Source organism: Micrasema longulum, unplaced genomic scaffold, assembly GCF_059751315.1.
Source record: "Micrasema longulum isolate JH-2025_06_02 unplaced genomic scaffold, ASM5975131v1 h1tg001983l, whole genome shotgun sequence".
Taxonomy (NCBI): domain Eukaryota; kingdom Metazoa; phylum Arthropoda; class Insecta; order Trichoptera; family Brachycentridae; genus Micrasema; species Micrasema longulum.
Genome location: NW_028279154.1, coordinates 27241 through 49247, shown reverse-complemented (window position 1 = coordinate 49247; position 22007 = coordinate 27241). Strand labels below are relative to the sequence as shown.

The window sequence follows — 22007 nt, the reverse complement described above, 5'->3', positions numbered from 1 at the left end:
TTAATTTAAACGTTGCATTTTTTTGTTTGTTTATAAGCCAATTTAAAAGCACCTGATAAATTCACAGCTTAACGGAAAAGCAAATGGCATAAATAATTGTTGCATCGCAATTTGGCAAAGACGCTTACTTCGCTCATGCTGGTTCCAGATTCGATTCTTGGTATGATCATAATTAAATGGATTTTTTTTAAATTTTCCACACATTACTCATAAATCTGAATAACTAGATAAGCCTTTCTGAAGAAAGTAATTTAAATATAAGGTTCCTTTTTCGCTCCGCGGTGCTGATCTATCTCCTTTTTTATAAAGTCACAAGTAACTGGTACATCTGCATAGATTAGTTTGGTTCTATATATACACTTGAATCTCTTTTTTACACTGAAGTAACGTTTTACACAGTACTGTGTAAAAAATAAACTTAAAAAATTACAACGCTGGATAGGTTTTTATATAAAAATTAATTCGGGATTTTAAAAAAAATGAATAGTTTTCTATTTATATTGTCCTTGTTTTTTGAAAAATTGTACCAATTAATATTGTATATTATCAATCATAATATCATATGCCAAAGAAGTCAAAAAGCGATTTAAGGCATTCCAATAATGAAAGTTTTAATTTTATTACTATGACGCACTGGTAAATTAATATTGATTTTTTTTTTTTTTTTTTGCACCGTTTTATTATGAAACAGTTCAAAAACAACTTTATAAAACAAGGTTTCAGTGTTATAAACGTAATTCTATGGCTGTATTTCCTCACTTTAATAAAATTTTGCTTCTTAAGAAGTGTATATATTATTTTTAAATTTAAAAGTGCCTTAAACTTTATAAATCAAAGTTCTTGCACATTGATCGATTAGACGAGAAACTTTTGCATTTAAACAATGGTAAATTGGATTTCTACATCTAGATGCAGGTAAACTACGTTCTAAACTAACGCAAGCTAGTCAAAACAGCAAAACAGAACGGGTCATCTCCTACTTTGGCATGATGTCAGAACCCTGTTGCAGTAAGCTTCCCATCATCAGCCACATGGAGTTCATCAGGGTCAGGATATTTTCCAGTTCAGGGTTGTTGCTATCGCAGGGGTGAGGGTTGGACCACTCTTTCGGGGACATCCTGCGAGGAGGAGGGAGGCGACACCAGATTGCCGAAATTAGTTTGACGTGGACAAGTGTTAAAATAAATTAAATGAGCACTGCTCTGAAAAATATAAATCCATGTTTTTATAGAGAATTAATCTATATTTAAAGTATCACGTTTTTGGAAAGTTCCAATGGTATAGTTTGTCTTCTGGGGTGTGTAGAAGGAACGAGGTAATGTCAAAGTAATTAATTAGTTATGAGTTTTGCCATGGATTAATATTTTTCGTTTTTCACACAGCACATTTAAACTAGAAAAATAAATCAAAATGATTCTGATCGTTCCATTCATCAATATGAATAGTTATAGAATGTTTGATTTATGTTAGTAAGTTTTGAATAAATCACTTAAAAGGGTGACACCTTACAAAACTATTTTCTGTAACACGTTCACTACTTGAATAAAAAAAATGGTTTCTTTCTAAAACCTACCAATTATAATCTTTGTCATAGTTTATAATAGAATAACTGTTCTTCCATCAGTTTAAATGTCAATTATTGTTTCATTGCTCCAGTACTTCTTCCAACCAAAAAAACAATTCATTGATACAGAGACTGCATTGGTTAGGTAACATTTATGGATCGGCTGCAGACATTCTGTCCAATTCTTTATCATATTATAAGTCCACAATATCAAGTTTATTTGTGGCTGTTTGTCAAACTATTATTGACAATTCAATTCCATAAATTAAAAAAAAAAAAAAAAACCTGTTTATTTTTATTACCTTAAACTTGCTTTTTATTTTTTACTATTGAAATTATTAAAATCGAATTGTAGTATTGGCAAATACGCATTTCATATAAACATATTTTTATTTCTTCTTTTTTTGCGATAATATATGCTTACTTGTTAAATTTGTCATTTTTCTTACCGTAACAATGATTTATTTACTGTGTTTGCTTTACAGAATTTATTTAATCAGCTTATTATATCTTTGCATTTGTTGTTTATATGCTTACTGTTTCTTCTTGCATACCTTTGTTATTATTGTTTTTTTTTACTTTGTAAAACTTTTTTATATTCTTTCTAACTAATTTCACACATTTTTTCTGTATATTCTGTGTTTGTTATTTAGTGTGTTAGCATTGTTTTATTTTTATTTTTTGTAAAGGCCTTTTGGGCGTTTATTAACAAAATAAATAAATAAATTAGTCTTGAATGTTGTTTTCAGAAATCAGAAAAAACGTTTTGAAGATTTTCTGTTAAATGATTTACTTTTTATGTATAATGTTACAATCAAATCAACAAATTTTGATTTTATTTCATTTTTAAAATTATTTGATTATCATGTTAATACAACGCTGATATCTTTTTATTATGAAATTGTATAAGCCTTAATGATAATCATGTGAGGGTTATCACTAGAGCCCTTAAAACAAACACCTTTCTAGAATAAACCTTTCCGAAACTTCTAGATGTAGGTTCTGCAGTTCAGATGAGGAAACACCGATACACATTCTTTGTGAATGTATTGCTTTACATCGTAAAAGGAGCCTCATCTTCGGGATACCACTGGTTAAACCTGAGGATATTAAAGAACTTGCCCCTACCAAATAGCCCGATACTTTACGGATCAGGGCTTAGAGGGGAAGATTGAGTAAAATGTAAACTCTCGCCTTCCAGACGGTAGCCAGGCTCTTTATGGACCTGGGTTTGTAGGGAGAGATTTAGCGAAATGTAAAATCTCGCCTTCCAAACAGTAGCCAGGCTCTTTATAGACCTGGGGGCTTGGAAGGGGAGATTTGGCAAAATTTTAACTCTTGACTTCCACACAGTAGCTAGGCTTTTTATAAACCTAGCTTAGAGGGCGAGAACCATTGACGTGGACCCGTCAGAATAGATCTTCACAAGTCGCAGTGACTTCAAGAGCTTGAATAGCAATAACCCCTGCCTCTAAAAATAAGAATTTACCTTCATAATCTGTAAATCTACCATTTACAAAAATTGCGTAATATTAGTTGAAGATATAATTAATCAATGTCTAATTATCTTAAGGCATACGCAACTCGATTATATAAAGATATACATTGTATAGTACTGTTTATCTTATTATATTGCGCAACACATTACACATGTATGATAAAAAAAACAACAACGACAGTACATAGATATATTGATGAAACACCAAAGCAGCTCACTATCTATTGGTACAAAGTGTAACAGTTAAAATGGTCAAATTATACCAACTGGTATTCAAGGATGAGGGTCACGCGAACAACACCAACAATGCTAGTATATTTAGTTCAGACTACACAAAAAATACCACTGGACAAAATACCATTAAATTTTGAAATCATGAATTGAATATATATTTAAAAAAATATTTTACGGTAAATCTGGGCAGACTTTTACTAATTTTTAATTTTTAACTGAAGATCTCGTTCTAAGAACATCATATGTCCAAAATTTTCCAAAGCAATACTATTGGTTAACAAATTACAACAGGGACGGAGAATATCTTAAATAAAGGAATATGGAAGTCAAGGCATTTACAGGGCTTATGACATGTCATTGGCTGTGTAACATTCACCATTTTGCCTATGTTTGACCATCCATATTTCTTCAATTCTTCCATTTGTTGATTTTAGTAAAGTTAAAGAGCTGAAACCTTTATTGTTGCGAAGAGATTTATCTGACAGAATTATTTCACATACTAGGCAACGCCTGAAAACAATTTTTCAATTTTTAAACTTCTTCTTAGAGCAGTTGGTTTCATTACAATATTTGAGTTTGTCCAAATGTTCGTAGACCAATACTATTGGATTTTATTATTATCTGTTTATGCGTTCATACAATATTTCTATTCAAATGCTTCTTAAAAAATTGTATGTACCTTAAATTTACTGGTAAAAATACGGTGTTTTTGTGAAAACAGTAATTGTCCACACCAATTTGTTTAAAATCAACAATAGGGAAATGTCACTTTTTTACAATTTTAAATTAATACGGGTTTATACTTAAGACTTCATCTTATATTTAAATAATAAAATTTGTTTCCTCTTTCCAAAAAGTGATATGTTTATATTATGTATGTACATATATATATATTTACTCTTTAAGTCGCGGATAAGAGTAAATATAAGATTGAGTAAGGTATAATTTAATAACGAATCTTATACTTTGTTATTTAAACAGTGTCTACTAAGTGTTGAATTTAAAAATAGTATGTTTGATAAATAAGCTTTGTGAAGCTTTGAAACCGGTGAGTAGAAAAAAAATTGATTGGTTAAGACAAAGTTGTTTTACTATTATTTTTATATAAATAAGGGTTTTTAAACGACAAAGAACATTTAAAAACCATTTTAAAACCTGCGTAAATTTTTTCTCCGTACCTCTAATTTTATTGATCTTTAAAATAGTAAATCTTGTCATACCCAGATATATAATTTTATGTTGAATTACATTATTTAAATTTCATCAAATAAGGGTATTTTGTTTTGGATGTGTGTCTTCTTTACTCCTTTCAAACTTTCTGGCTTAGGAACCTTTTGCGACCTTCTCCAAGCCTTACTTTGGCATCAGGTCACAACCCTGAGCCATGAGAGACCCGAGGGTCAGCCAAAGGCAGTTCAGCAGATTCCACGTGTTTTCCAACTCCTCGGGGTCCTTTTTGCAAGGATGGGGGTTCAGCCATTCTTTAGGTGACATCCTAGAGAGGCATAACAACTCTTTCATGTGAATAAGAAAAAGAACAGGAATTTCGATTTGCATTCTCACTAAGAGCGTAATTGATAAACGCAATAAAACAATAATGAAAGAACGTGTAAAAAAAATGTTCTTAACATATCACAACAGAGATGGATATTATTTTTGGAATATGGAAGTTAAGGTGGTAGGACTTAAAAATATCATTGGCTTATTTAAATGGCCACTCTGCACACTGTGTAACATTCAACATTTTTCCAATTTTGAATATCCATATTTTTTCTTTAATTCTTCAATCTGTGACAAAATCATTTGTATTGTTTCGCTTCTAAAAATATTTCAATCTCATTGTTAATATTGATCGACCATGGAGAAGTATTTTTGACAAATATATAGACAGCGTTTTACACAAACAACAATATATAAAATATACTAAAAAATACAAAACAGAAAACTAAAAAAATAAATAAATCGGGCAGTTTTAACTTGTGATGACTGCAATTAATTTTATATCAGAAAACATCACATATATTGAAAACTAGAGAAAAAACATAATAAATGTCTCAAAAAAAGTGTTTTTTTTGAGTTTGCGAACATGTTGTTATAAATAATCAATCATTTAACTTTGAAGATGGTATTGAAATTTTACTCACTAATAAAAATGATGCGCTCCTCAAAGTTTGGAAATAATCGAAAGGCTGTAAATAACGATTAAAATACTATTGATTTTTGGCCCAACTCTCAACCAAATATTTATCTACCTACCCGTCGATCTCATTTTCCTAGCGCACTCCACGCAACAATAATTATACGTGTGAGCGCCGGAAAAAACATTAAATCTGTAGTACTGAACTAACATCAAAAATGTGAAGTGCTCCCAACACCAACTCAAACAACATTCAACAAGCAAACTGTGCCAGCGTCGCGAGACCGCCAGCTTCTCCACCAGGTTCCAGCACACGTCACGCTTCATCATCAACAAGTTAATGGAGTTGCGCAACCTTTCTTTCCCAACAACACAGTCCACTCTTAATTTACCTCCTACAGGACGAAGTATTTCTTCACATCTCGTATACTTCTCAACATTAATAATCAAATAAATCTAAGCAATAGTCCTATTTTGAATAATATTTCCCACTTTTTAAACCCACACATAAAGCCCTTTTTCCTTCCTTAGCCACACCTACTCAACCTTCACTGTGAACATTTTATGTGTATACTTCAGTTTTTTTTTTCATTTTTAATGAATTAAGGGTTCTATGAAATACCCTACAGTAAAAAAAAATTTTTTGCTTCATATTAGTAACATAAAAAATATTTTTAAATTTGTAATTTTGATTTCCCGCAAAAACGGTCATTGCATTGGTCACACCCCTAATACGTCACAATTAATGTTAATTTTCAACTTTGTTCCAAACCATTCAAGTTTTTTTAGAACATCGTCACAATTATTGACGTAACACTATCAATGCCAAACATGTCGCGTTTTTCAAGTTACATATTTTTTTTTTTATGTTTTAAATGAAAACATTTCTCAACAATATATACTGATTTTTTAAATAAAACTAATCATTTTAAATCCATTTCATTTATTCTTATCGGTATTCGCAGTACGTGATATTTCCTTATTGAAAAGAAAGATATAAAAAAAATCCTCAGAAAAAAAATTATTGCGTGTTGCTATTGCAGCAAACCCGTGTAACAAAGTGCGTACTTAAAATATTTTCGTCACAGTATACCTTTATATACTTTGTACAGTTTGTAGATACCTGTAATTGGACCTTAGTTCATGTAATATGTTTGCTATAAATATGTAGAAAGGTTCGTTCCCTACTAAAATAAACATATAAAATAAATTTAAAAAACATCATTGGCGGCCTCCATGGTGTAGTGGTCAAGACGCTTGACTCACGCTCGGAAGGTTCCGGGTTCGATTCCCGGTGAGAACACAAAAAAATTTAAAAATGTGATTTTTCTCAAGTCTGGGTGTTCTGTGATATAATTCACCACTGTAATTCTGCCTCCTGGTCTGTTGTGGTGCAAAAAAAAATAAAAAGGAAAAAAAAAAAAAAATAACATCAATATCACATTTTTTAGACCATTATGTTTTGTGATCGCGACTAAGGGGAAAAGAGGCAAACTCCGTACTATATTATACCAAGTGCTTAACATTCTATCATACCACGACACTCAGCATTGGGTAATTAAACAAAAAGGAAGAAGTGTAATTAGAACTGTTTGGATTTTCTTTTTTAATTAAGTTTAATTACGTTTTACCCAAAATATTGAAGAACAGAGTAATTACTAATTATATTTTCCTAGTATGCTAAAACGTTATCAAAAGAACTTGTCAAGCACAGACATATTTTCTTGAGATTATTTCATTAATGTTCCACGTAAAAGTTCTATAAATAATTTCAATTTATTAATGTTCAGCTTTACCTTTAAACATAATAGGATTATTTTGATACAGCTTTTAAATTATTATTGGAAAACTCAAACCCCGTATATTTTTTTTAAATTAAATATTTTTTTTCAAAATATTTCAATTAGGAGGGCAAGTTTCTAAGATTCGTAAAAAACTTACCATTTAAAAATGGAAATTAAGTTATGGTTGAGTGGTATTTTTTTAATTTTTCATGATAATTCGAACACCATATTACAATTTTTCAAATTAATATTCGTGTTCTTAATATTTACCCAAATATTGTGTTTGCTGGCCATTTTCAATTAGTCCCTTTTTTTTCAAAATAAAACAAGATAATTAAACATTTAATTAACAAAATTTCGATTTGTCCAAATTTTCCTAGACAACCTATGAATTTCACCCCCTAGGGATTTATTAATATTTTCGTAGTACAACAGCGATAAATACAATTTTAAAGAAGGGAATGTTAAAGTCTAGGTATTAACGGGGTTTGTTAAAGTGGCCATTTTACTTAGAAACATTTACTATCTGCCTATATCTAAAATAGACTTCCAAACTCCCTTGTCTAAAATGTCCTCTATTTCTGTAGTAAATATCTTAAAATTAAATTAAGTAATTGAATTAAATCTTACCTTCCAAGAATAAACAGCAATACAGAGATTCCTAAATATGCAGTAGCCATGTAAATCCACACTTCAATGGAAAGGGGTGACAGAAATGAGAAAAGATCAGGATCTTTCTTGTCAGCTTTGGCGAAGAGTATGCTAATGCCAAGAGTCATAAATGGCATTGTGAAGTCAACAGCTGTTCGGCGATCGTATGTAATGGTCAGGTCACAAATTGCCAGATCTGCTTTCTGTATTGAACGGATAATCATTAATTTTCGTTATTTTGTTGAATTTTATTTTTTTATTAAATCTGTGCAGTTGAATGTTGATTTGAATTTACTTTTCATTGTTTAATATTTACATAAAGGTTACACGTGGAACACCTTGGCTTTGTTGGCAAATGTTCACCCTTTCCACGAAATTTTTATCACATTTTGACATAATTGTGGATGAATTTTGTCAAAACACGTCGAATTTCCGGTTTAAGCCCCAAAATTATATGTGGATTATTTGCATTCCTTTTTTTCTTCAACAACTCTAAAAGAAAAAAGTCCAGAGGTGTCAGATCACACGATTTTAGTGGCCAATTAACTTCTATCCATCGCGAGATAACTTTTCCTGGAAATTTTGTCCGCAATAATAGCATAATTCCGTGCATTTACAGGGCTTATGACCTGTTTTTGGCTGGTTTAAGTGGCCAGTTAACACATTGCATTGTTTTTTAATCTTAAAAAGCTGTGCTAAAAAATATATTAGGTAACGTGTTTCATCAAGCAAAAGAAGGAATATTTTAAAGTTCAGATATTTGAAAAAAAATACAAGAGAAATACTGTTTGAAAATTCTTTTTCCATAATTTACACAAATAACAACATAATCTCAACCTGTGAACCAAAATAATTTAAAAATCAGAAATACGCTGGTTAATTAACTAACGTGCACTCTCCCGCACTGTCAATAACCTAGAGAATCTGTTTCACACAAACACCGGCTACAGAACAGCGTCTGTGTCTTCCTTATTATAAGTGCTATCTTCTTGCTGTCTCTTACACAGTTGAACCGATTTATTGTTGTATAGGCGCCTTTTTCATTCACGTATTTTTTTTAAATATTACTTATTTGTTAATTACAGATTTTACTTTCCAAATCTTGAGTGAAAATGTTCATTTAAATTTTTAAACAATCAAATTCATCATTTAAATAAACATATGAGAGATATGTCAAGTCTTGTATCCAATGTACACTCGTGTTACACGACAGACACACGAGTCTTAAACATCGTATTTTTATTTAACTTATTTCAGACCAACGCCAATGGTGGAGATTGCAGTCGTTGTTTTAACATGCCTTATATACTCGTACAATGATATTCAAATGTCTGGAAACCCCTATGTTTGATAACTTTACCGATATATTTCAAAGATATAACAATAATTCAAATAAATCTTGCATATATAATCAAAAAGCCAGTTTATTAATCTACTCGGCAAACTCAAATTTGTTGAAATGCGTTAAAATTGAGGATGATTGTGGTTTTATCAGTTTTAATGTTAAAATTGGATGTCAATTGTGTTGTTTTGGCAATATTGATTTAAGGACGCATAAGGGTACCTTATTAAGTTTGGCAAAATGGAAATCGATTCTAATAATTGTATAAACAGACATATACAGATGCATCATGTGTGTAATGCATGTGTATGTGTAATCCCTTTATGTCACTAAAACTTACCCTATCAAGTAGCTCCCTTACAAGACCATCCCACTTTTTGGTGTCCTTATTATACGACCCGTATCGTCCGTCGGGTGCCAGCTCAAACACGTACGAAAAATTCAAGATTTTTGATATCCCATCAATAAGATCCAACGAATATCCTTCAAATCGGTTATTCCCCACCAATGTTTCTCCATTTTTAGATTCCCTCAGCATTAAAAATGGCGCACCGAGTCTCGATGTTACAATAAAAGTTTTGTTCTGCCATTTTTCAGCTAGGATATCGAGGACTTCTCCAGTGGTTCTGGTGTAATTGACGCCCTTTATTGCATCCCAGAAGCCAATCTTTTTGAATCCATTCTTTGAAAGTTCAACAATATCCAATATGAATTCTTTTCTTTTACCATCTTCGTCAAACTTCATCATTCCTGTTAGGCCCTCGGACGCGATCTACAAAAAAACAGAGTAAAACCTACGTAAACCAAGGAACCAGAGTTAAAAACAAATTTTTTTGATAGTAGATGAGAGATGATCCCGAATTTTTTTTAATATTTTATTTAATTTAATTTTGTTTGTAATTACAACACTTATGATAAATACTATAAAAGTTATGTATAAGTATCAAACAGAACACAAAAAAAAGAAATTAAATAAATAAAATAATGTACTTATACAGTATATTTATATTATACTCGTACTAGCGGACATGACAGACGTTGTCCTGCCCGAACGTTGACAAAAGACTTTTTATTGATAAATAGGTACCTAGATACTTGTTTGTGATTTAATTCCAAAACTTAAAATTGTTAATATTCAAATATTGAATTTAAGTAGGTACCTTGATATTTGTTTATGGTTGAATTCCAAAACATAAAATAAATAATTTTTCAAATATGCCCCCCTTTTTGCAAACGTCACAGTCTTCTCACCAACAAAGGGGTGTACTTATGTAGGAATACGATTTTTAAAAATGTTCAAAAATCAAGTATAAAGAAATAAATGGGTAGAAATTATAAGGAATTTAAGAAAAGAATCTGATTGATATCCACAAAACATTCAAAAACAAACTTTTTTTTTACACAAAAAACCAACATCTTTCCATTTTTCGTAAACGCATTCTCTTTACGAATGCAACCCTGTTAGATCGATAAATAAAACATGTACTCTCCTTACATCTTTTTTTACATGTAAGATTGAAGATTTTAATATCTACGAACACGCACAGTTCAAAAATCTATGTTTCTCTGAAAACCGCGCGTAAATCGATTAATCCGTTTAGGAGGAGTTCAGTGACATCAAACGTACAGAGGAGTTATATGTATATATAAAGATATACAGTTATATTTTATTATGTTCTATAGTAACGATTAACTAATTATTTGCAAAAGCTACTTATGCTAATGGTCTGGTGTTAACTCATTTTTGTATTCATAATATACCGACTTTTTTATATCTTTTGTATGCTGACATACATACGTGTTTATTTTATTTTGTTTTTAATTTTTCTTTTTATACCCATGTTTTAATATTGTTTTTTGATTTTTGTATATCTTACTTACTTATTATATTTATTTATTTACTTATATACGGCATTTCTGCCATTTACATATATGTGGTATAAAGAGTGCTTAGAAATAAAAATAAAAAAAATCGAGTATGAAATATTAATATACTCGTACTGTACACATTATTAATTACTTGAAATACATACATATTTTAAAGAAATTATACAATAACAAAATACATTAATCAATCAAATTATAACTATTCCAACCCAATCTTCTGAAGATGATTTGCTCTTTTTGATAAAAATATGTTGGTCACTTTATTTTTTAAGTTATGCAGAGATAAACTAAATATATCAAAATGTGATGCATATTCATTCCCGGTATTCTGTAATCTAACAATAGGTGAGTTATATTGAGCTACCGTTCGAGAATTTTGACAATAAAATATTGTAGATGTTCTGCTTAATCTAGGTGGTACATAGAATGAAATCAATTTCAGTAGATCAGGGGTATCAAACATTGGTTTTATTATTTTATATAAAGTCATAAGATCGGTCGATGTTCTTCGTTATTGTTATATTGTAAAAGACACATGTGCCGTATAATAAATAAATATAATAATATTGAAAATACACGATCTACTGATCACAAGCTAAGCAAGACCAACCCTTCATCATACCTCACTGTTTAGTGAGGGAGAGATATCCCCAAAGAACTTCAAATTGTGCGACGAATTGACAAGTGACTAATCTACACATTCTAGAAACTGGGGAAAAAAGACAAAAGTTTCTCTTAAAATATTTGATAAATAGGAAATTTTGACTTCTTGGTACACGGTTGGAAACTTAAAATAAGTTTGCTTTCAGATTGATATTTAAAATAAAATATTATCAAGAAAATGCCAATCCAGTGAGTTATACGCTTTGTGTCTAAATTATTGAAATTTATTTATTTATTTATTATATATACGGCCTAAGCCAATTTCAACATAAATGAAGAAACATAAATGCAAGAAACTGAACAAAAAGAACATAAAACTATTTAGCAAAGACAAACAAAGGCAAAACAATAATTGTATACAATATATTTAAAAAAACGAAAGACCAAAAACTTTGAGCTAAACCATGCCAATCCAACTTCATCCCACAATGTTTAGTCGCGAAGAGATCTACGAAAAGCCAGAAGATCTATCCCAAAGAATTCCAAGTCGTGTGACGAATTGACTAATCTGCAAATTCTGGACATTGGGGCATAAAAACCAAAGTTGCTCTTGGAAGATTTTATAAATAGCAGATTTTGACTTCTGGTGACACGGTTGGGAACATGAAAAGAAATTGATTGCAACAGAGATGGGACATCACTTAAAGCATTAAGTATTTTGAAAATGCATATAAGGTCCATCTCAGTTCTACGTCTCTCCAATGAAGACAGATTAAGAGATTGCTCTATTTCGAAATAGGAATAATTACCCCTTTTTAATCCGAGCAACCATGCCACTTTTCTTAAAAAACGGTGTTGGACAGACTCGATATGGTCAATATGAGTCCTATAGAATGGAGACTAAATAGGAGAAGCGTATTCTAGATGGGGTCGAACTAGTGAGCAATAAAGAGTTTTGATAGTATTTATATTTTTGAAGTCCGCCGTCACTCTATTGATAAAACCGAGAAGTTTGAGAGATTAGTTTACAACATTATCAATGTGTTTACTATCTAAAGTCATGCCAAGATCCTTTATTGACGAAACCATTGAAAGGGAAGTATTTTTTAGTTTGTAGTTGAATTGTATAGGTTTTATTCGTCGCGAGAAAGATATTATTTTACATTTGTCAATGTTTAGTTAAAGACAATTGATGTCGCACCATTCATTAAAACAATTTTAAAAAATGATCAAGATTGAGCAAGAAATGCTACAAAAAACCTGGTACTTTTTAAATTTATGTGTCACATTTAATCTTCATGCATTACTTACATATTTTCTTGTCATTATGCTTGTATTGTTTTATGGTATCTTAAAACCCCTTGCCAAATTTGCAACTTGGTACAAACTTCAAAACATCGTGAATGTTTTGAATAATTTCTAATATATTGTTGTGTTTCGACAGCAGACTTACGTGAATTGGTTAAATATTCATGAATTCTATTTTGACTCACTGTAAAGTTTTAGAACTATGTACATTCGTTTTATCAACCGGAAATTATTTTTATGTTGATTGGGCGGGGTTGTATTTTCTAGAACTTGTATTACACAAGAAATATGCCTGGATCAAATATTTATTTTTTTTAATTTTCATCATAATTTATTTATTTATTGATCAATTGTAGTCTACATTACTTTACGGGCTGTTTAACCCATTACGTAATGCAGACTGTCAACATAAGTTAGAAAGTAATTCGTAGAAAGCAGATAGCTGCTGAACTGCTGATATGTACAATAAAAAATATTCATACTAGCCGCAGAAACCGTATGCAGCAATTGAATTGTCTTATTAATGGGTGAATTCTGATTTGCATTTGTACGGCTTCTGGGTGTATAAAACAGTGCATGGAATCTCGCTCTAGTATAATTATTGGGAACATACAAATTGATCCCTTTCAGTATATTTGGATTATACATATTCATAAAAGAATGAAACAGGGATGTGTGATGTCACCATGGCTGTTCAACGTGTATATCGATAACTGCATGAAAGTACTGAACGGCTTATGAATGGGAGCGAAAATGGGTGATTTAAATGTCAATTGTCTTTTGTATGCTGACGATGCCGTGCTTCTTGCTAACAGCAAAAAGGAACTGCAATTCTTGGTAACAAAGATCTACGATGTATGCAAGCGAAGCGATTTGCTGATGAATGTCGATAAATCGAATGTGAAGGTTTTTGAAAGAATTGAAAGTATGACTAGATGTGAAATCACTATGAATGGAGCTATACTAAAACAAGTAGAGGAATTTGTGTATCTGGGAAGTATGTTTACTAGGGATGAAATGACTGTGAAGTATATTGAAAGGAGGGTGAGTGCCGAGAACAGAGTAAACGGTGCACTTAAATCAACCTTGGCAAATAAATGTTTGTCGCAAGAGGCAAAATTAACAGTTCACAACGGAGTCCTGGTCCCGAGCCTGGTATATGGGAGTGAAGTATGGACTTGGAAAAACGGATGAAAGTAGGCTGAATGCTGTCAAAATGCGATCTTTCAGGCAAATGTGTGGTAAAACTATGTACGATAGATGCACAAATGTTAAGATCCGTACCTTATGCATTATCGACAAATTCAAGAAAGGAGCTCTGCGCTGGTTTGGACATGTAGAACGAATGGACAGCGAAAGAACGGCTAAGAATATTTACAATGCGAATGTTGATGGATGCAGAAATAGAGGAAGACCGAGAAAGACATGGCATGACCAAATCCAACAAATACTTAAAGATGGATATGTCAAAAGTCGGAATAATCGGCGCGCGTGCATGAGAAGATGTATGAATGTAGAATGCATGAGAAGATGTATGGAAGCGAGATCTGTATGCAAAGATAGAGTGATGTGGCGTTCTATCCTCTCTGTCTACCCTTACGGGGAAACGGCGTGATTGTTTGTTGTTGTTATATTATATACTTCTAGAAATCAGCTTATGGTAATTTTTCCTAAGAAAAATTTGCTGACGAAATTCGAGGGTGTTGTAATCCAGCATCCTTGCTTGAAATAATGATGGATACTATTTTTTTCTTTAAGATATAAGTATCGCAAAAATCGCTTTTGAACTTTTTCTATTTCAAGGATGTGGGTCGATTCAGAAGTTTTCCAAATTATGAAACAGTATTCTAGCGTTAACACAAAATAAGTCATTTTAAAATGTAGAATTATTTTTTGCAAGTGTCAAACTCTGCTCTTCCTACCAACAGAGGTACACTTTGTATAGGAATACGATTTTTAAAATTGTATTCAATTTTGCTGTAGTATTACTAAAAATCCAGTAAAAGGAAGTAAATAGGAAGAGATTATAAGGAATATAAGAAGAGCATCTGATTGGCATCCATAAAAAACGAACGTTATTCGTAAACATTCAAAAACAAACTTTTTAAATACAAAAAAGTAAAATCCTACCAATTTTTTAGTACTTGCATTTTTGTCAAATGAAACCCTGGTAAACGATAAATAAAACAGGCTCCTAACTTTTTTCTTCTTAATAAATTGAATAAAGAGTTATAAATATGCTCATGGCAAAGATCTACATTTCGCTGAAAACCGCACGTTAATCGGTCCAGTAGTTATTTAGTCTATTGAGAACACACTTACGAACATTGCCTTTTTACATATAGATTATGTATTTACTAATCACCGATCAACCGAGTCTTTGACCAATAATATGTAATACGGCTACACAACAAGAATGCTTAGCGTCGCTAGCATTCACAGCAATGAAAATTCAAGCTACTGGGTCCAGCATATAACAGCAAGCTGTCTTTATCGTGTGCGAAGTATGTTTAACGACCAGTTCTAGAAAAAGTTCTGCAGGCTTATTCTGTCACAATTTCGTTTTGCAAGTTCGTTTATTTGACATATTTCTATTTCATTTGAACGCATTCAAAATCATATTTCGCTCTCGTTCTCTCTCATAAGATACGAATGAATTTACGAAACAAAAAGTTACAAAATAAAGCCACTGAAGGCCTGAGACAAAATATTATTACTACAAACTTCATTACACTGTGAATGTAAGAGACAAAAGAAGAGATTTAGTTTGACACGTGATTTAGACAGCCATTGTCTTTTACAATTGACATGTGACACAATTTGACTGAGATCATTAAAATCCAGAGTGTTCAAGACTTAAAACACTAAATATTTTTATTTTTTATAATTTTAGTACAAGTTTTGTGATTACTTGTAAGAAAAAGAGTATAAAAAGGAAGAAAGAAAAAGTTGTAGAAAATATAAAAAATAACATTTACAGAAATACAACTTCTATTTCTATTGGTAATAGATATTATAAAAGCGAAAGAGTGTGTGATTGTTCGTTTGTGTTTTCTTTACGTCTCAACGGAGCGACCGATTAACATACTTTTTGCATAGGATCCAGAAAGGTGAGAGGTAAAATAGGATACTTTTCTTTCATCCTGAATTTTAATAAAGTAAAATAATATAAGTGAATAATAAAATCAATAATGGGTCTGCATTCATTTATTAATCAGGCAATTCGCTTTCTGAATATGGCTTCTGCAGATGATACAGACTTATTTTTTTGTGCATATCGGCAGTTTAGCGCCTATCTGGTTTTTATTTAATTAACAAATCTTTTGCAATATTATTCTTCCATATATTTACAGTCCGCAATAGGTAATGCGTAAACAAAAGTTCAATGGTTTAAAAAAAATGTTTATAACCATGAATATTGTAACCATCATGTTTATATATACTTTTAAATATCGAATTACCTTCGCTGTGATTTTTTAATTTTCCGCCTGTGACGTCACAAGTTCTCGTCCATGAATTCTGCTGACATTTAAAAGTAGAGCCCTGTAGCGTAAAAATACACTAAACATAAAAAAATATGGCAACCGGAAGCCGGAAATCTATCACAATACGTAACAACGCTGTAACTGATTCTAAAGAACTTGCGACGTAGTTAAAATGAGTTAGTTTTTATTATTTTTATCGTGCATTTTCGAGAAACATCGCTGTACAATTAAATTCTCTAATTTTTCCAATTGACGAAGAATTTTTTTTTCCATTCTTCGTAGTACTGAACTTCTTCATTGTCAAATAAATAAATATTCAACCCCTTTGGAAGTGATTTAAATATATATAATACAACAGAGATGAAGCACAATTTATAGAAGAGAACATAGAAGGTACAAGGAATAATAATAAGAATGTCACCCGCGTTGATAAACATTTTATCTCTTTTACTTCACAACGATCAACATATAAAGAATTTAAGAAATATGTATGCCTAAATATAGGCAAAATTGTGAATGGTACAAATTGTGTAAAATGGCCTCTTAAACCCGTTAACGACAAGTCATAAGCCCGGCAGATATTTTGACTTCAATATTCCCTTCTATAAAATGTTCTTAATTTCTGTTGTAATATTAAATAAATAAATTTTGAAAATGTTGAGTTTTTTCATTTTTTTACTTCAATGACCGGTACCGTGGCGCAGTTGGTTAGACGGCCAACTGTGAAACTAGCGTCGCGGGTTCGATTCCCGCCAGTTGCAAGAAAAAAACTCAAAAAAGGTTATTTTCTGAAATGGTCTGGGTTTTGTGGGTATTTTACTATTCTTCCTTTCATATCCCTCCAATCTCACCTGCTGACAAGCCTCAAAAGGGAAGCTAAGTAAGTTATTCCTTTTTTAAAAAAATAAAAAATAAATCTACCTTTGTTTTTATTGCAAAACCAAATTATACGATTGAAGAAATATATTTTCTGTACAAATTGTCAACTATAGAAAGTATAACTTTAATTCTAGATTAAAATGTACAAATTCACAGTTATTTTATCGCATTCTAGAATAAACAACAAAACGATGAAATAATTTAATTCTCTCGACAGAGCGAGCTTAATAAATACTTCCATTAGAATTTTCCGTCTGTTAAACGGTTTACCGGAAAATAATCAAACGGTTCTTGGTTTGGAGAAATAAATTCTGCGCAACGTATTTTCCATCCAATGGCATTGAGTAACGTGGTATACAGTTTTTACACGCGATGCTCTCGATTTTTCATTTCCAGTCCAATTAAATTTGCAAATTGATTATCTGACAACATAAAAACAAACGAGCATATTATATAATACTTGAACTCACCATTTCCTGTCTTAAAATACCAGCAGTGCTTTTATTCACATTTTGTAAACTTGTACTATGTAAGAACTGAAAGATTTAAAAATGAGAGCAAAAATGAGCAGTTTAACTTTGTGATTCAGGTTGTTGAGAGTTGGAGTTCCTACCATAGTTATAAATTGACAGAGAAGACACGAGGTTGCTGTTTAATGCGTATTTATTACATGGCAAATAAGATACAGCACTTGGTTGTGTAGCGCGAGCGTAGCGGCGATGATGGGTTGAAGAGACTGCACTTGAACTACATTCTGGAATTGATTGACTTCGTCGAGTTGGTCTGACTGACTGAACTAAACTTGTTTGGCTGACTGACTGGCGTTGCCACGCCCTGCGGTCTTTTTATAGGCGGTGTTCCTTTGTAGTTCATTTCTTCATGATAAGGACGATGTGATTGTACTGCAGAATGATGCTCCCGATTTATGTGCAATACTGTTAGAGTTGCATAACAGTATGTTGTATTGGATTCTACAAAAAATGATGACATTTCTTACCTCAGTCATCACACTATTTTAGGTGAAACGTTTTAGCACATTTGTGTCATCGATTATGGACTATGAACCCTACATAACTATTAATTGTCTTCTGTATGCTGTTGATGCCATGTTTCTTGCCGGCAGCAAAGAAGACGTGCAATTTTTGGTTACAAAAATCTACAAATAATAAAACTTGATCTACATACACAAAAATATTGATGTTTTTAAGGGGAACAGAGATTTCCATAGGTTCAACGCGAGAAAAAAAATATAAGCTAGCTGTGCCTACTACTAGACTCCAAAAAAATTATAATTCGTTTGCCTCAAACTGCATACGATTGTTCAAGAAGGTGTTTCTTAAAATTCAGGTCTTGCTAGAGTCGAAGAATATTTGCAGATCAAGACAGCTTGGTATTAGATTCATGTTTATTGATTTTAATTGATTTGTTGATTTGAATTTCTTCGTTTGTTGAGTTTAATTTACGAATTGTTGAATTGCATTAGGTGTTAAGTAATTTATTGACATTTATAATTGATTCAATGAATTCTTTGTAAAGAACTTAATAAAATAAACCAAACAACGATGTATGCATGAAAAGCGATTTGCGAATGAATGTTGACAAATCGAAAGTAATGGGTTTTGAAAGAGATGAAAGTATAACTAAATGTGAGATCAGTGTGAACGAAGATATTCTAAATCTGATTCTAAATCTGAGAAGAATTTGTGTATCTAAGAAGTATGTTCCTTAAGAATGAAATGACTGAGAAAGATATTGAAAAGAGGGTGAGTGCCGGAAACAGGGTTAACGGTACACCAACATCTACATTGGCAAACAAAATCTTTGTCGCAAAAGGCAAAACTAGCAGTCCGCAAAGGAGTTATGGAGTTGTTATTGTTACTGTTGTTGTTGTTGTTGTTGTTGTTGTTGTTGTTGTTGTTGTTGTTGTTGTTGTTGTTGTTGTTGTTGTTGTTCTACTATGTAAAAGGGATGTATACTTGAAGGAGGCAAGAGTGCTTGCTGGCGATAGTGTCTCCTGGAAGCGTCTGGTTTAGTCCACTCGGGCTTAATAGGCTAACGCGCCAACTACTACAACTACAAAGCGAGCCAATCAACACTCTATTTTTATATTTATTTTTTTTACTGTATAAATAAACAAACAAGGTTTCAAAATTTCAGCTTTCTGGGCCCCAAAATATTTAATATGTTACCCGAACATTATAAAACCATGACCCGGATTCAATTAAAGAAATTGTAAAAAAATGGTTACTGGGTTTAGGTCGAGAAAAATCGGAAAATTTACTCAAAATAAACTCTTAAATAATAAACGGTATAAATTAATATTGTAGAACTGTATAGTAAATAAATTAGTAGGTAGTAATATTATTGTTTATTTTTGCATAAAAATGTTTGCCTTAAAACGGGTTGTACCTAGTTAGGCAGACTAGACATGATCCAGAGAAATATATTGCCTAAGTGTTTATGTAGTAGCTAGATAAATTGTTATTTTGTTAATAAACTATGATTATTATTATTATTATTGTTTTATAACCTTTATATAAAATTCAATGACGATTGGTTCATAGTAAAATGTTTGAAATGTTTAGATTTTTCCAAAAAAGGGACTATCATGATTTTAATTTAGACTACTTCAAATAAGGCTTTTATGTAACCAATGAGTTAAACCGGAAATGACGTAACGTGGTGATAGATTATGTATCAGTATTAACTTGGACGAGACTTATTGGTCACTCATCCCTGAAATTACCAACTTCCGGTCAACTTCCTGCCCGTAATTAAACTCTAATCTATACACTTCTATATTGCACCCTAGCTAACGAAAGCGATTCATTTACATACCTTAGATATGCTACGGTCAAAATTAATAAATAAATAATGAAAATTACGCTTTTTTATTTATTCGTTTTTTAAAAACGCGTCTTATACGTAGATAAATGCGTATTATGTATGTACGTATCCCACTATGTGAAAAAATCATTATTCTGTGGAGATCAAAGAGTAGAGCGATGAAATTAAATTATTGTACATGTCCACGGTACCCGATGCACAAATATAAATGACCCTAATCCTTAAGAAGAAAACATGAAAATAATTACCTTTGCATATGACACTGTTCTTCTCATTGATGGAAACACTTGGGAAGAAACGTACCAAACAGCGAAAAAAGCGCTTTCCACGATCTAGGGTTATTTATTTATTTATTTTTTAAATCTTAAAGTAGGGCACACATATCATACATATTGTTATGTGTGTTCTAATAATAACATTGAAAATGTATTTAATTTATAAATTGTTTATCACATATGTCTTGACCATTATTTTAAATTTTGATATGTTTTTTTCTTCATAAATATTTTTTTCCATTTCGTAATACTTTTTAATTGCTTTAAATAAAATTGAATTTTGTGACTTTGCCTTTTCCCTAAATGAAAGTCTAATTTTGTTCTTTTCTCTAGTATTGTGATCGTGTTCATGCTGGTTCCGATCAATTTTTTTCCAAAATTCTGTTTTTTTATTAGAGTTTATAATTTTATGAACAAATATCATTGTATTGTAAAATATTCTTTGTTTATATGTTAATAATTTCATTTCATTTACCATCGACTTTACCCTCGTATATCTGTTTTTTTTCAAAATGATTCTAAAGGCTTTATTTTGTAATACAGTTAGTTTATCTATGTTTTCTTTGTTTGATAAAAATAAAATGCTACTACAGTAGTTAACGTGTGGTTCAATAATTGCTTTGTAAATAGTTTTGCAGGAGTCCTTATCAATAAATCTTCTGATCCTTCCAAAAATTGATATTTTTTTGCAATCTTATTTATTACCATCTTAGCGTTTTGGTGAAATGTAAGTTTTGAATCCAACATTACACCTAAATATTTAATTTCAGTGACTTCATTAAGTTTTTCATTTTCTATTACAATTGATGGTGTAATTTCTATTCTTTTGTTTCCTATATTCATATATTTAGTTTTGTTAACATTTAATTTTAATTTATTAATTTTTAGCCACAGTGATACACTATTAAGATCATGATTTAGTCTGTCCATAATTGTTTTATAATTTTCTCCCGATATATATATTAAGGCATCGTCTGCAAAGAGTCTTATTAAGACTCGAAACTTTTGACATCAAATGAAAAACGGACAAAATTCATTAATTTCAGTATGACCTAAAACTGAACTGGATAGTGATTAATGCACTTGTAATTTTATAAACAAAGTAAAATGTCAGATTTATATTTATTATAGGAGCAAAAATTCATTAACATTTTCTTGTATACCCACGAACAGGCCATGCCTTTGTGGGATTTTTTGTTTACTATTTTTTCTATTTATATGTATTTCATCGTTATGTAATTATGCTTAATTTTTTTAATACTCTGTTTTATCATTTGTGTTTATTGTAAAAAAAAAATAAAAAAATATTAAATTATTTTTTTTTAAATATCTTTTCGAATCGAAATCGATTGTACCTTGGACTGGACGATTCACAATGTTAATATTTCAGCAAAAGTTAAAAACTTGTTTATATATTTAACACCGTAAAAATCACTCTTGACAAAAAAAAACGTTAAATCAAGTCTTCTTCTTCTTTTGCCGCTCTTATCGGAGGTTGGAAACCATCATTCTG

General features: G+C 31.1%; 1 protein-coding gene across 3 annotated transcripts in view; it reads right to left on the bottom strand.

The window, feature by feature from the left end:
- Positions 1 to 22007, bottom strand: part of LOC148273329 (glutamate receptor ionotropic, kainate 2-like) — a 53945-nt gene that overhangs the window by 9609 nt on the left and 22329 nt on the right. Inside the window, exons 5-7 of one of the 3 annotated variants that reach the window (XM_088238881.1) lie at positions 9551 to 9982; positions 7848 to 8071; positions 4654 to 4791 (exon numbers count right to left, since the gene is read on the bottom strand). In XM_088238881.1, coding sequence (XP_088095007.1) covers positions 4654 to 4791; positions 7848 to 8071; positions 9551 to 9982 — 794 coding nt within the window. Of the gene's footprint in view, positions 1 to 980; positions 1119 to 4653; positions 4792 to 7847; positions 8072 to 9550; positions 9983 to 22007 lie in introns of all 3 variants that reach the window. The other 2 variants (XM_088238880.1, XM_088238882.1) reach the window with 2 other exon arrangements.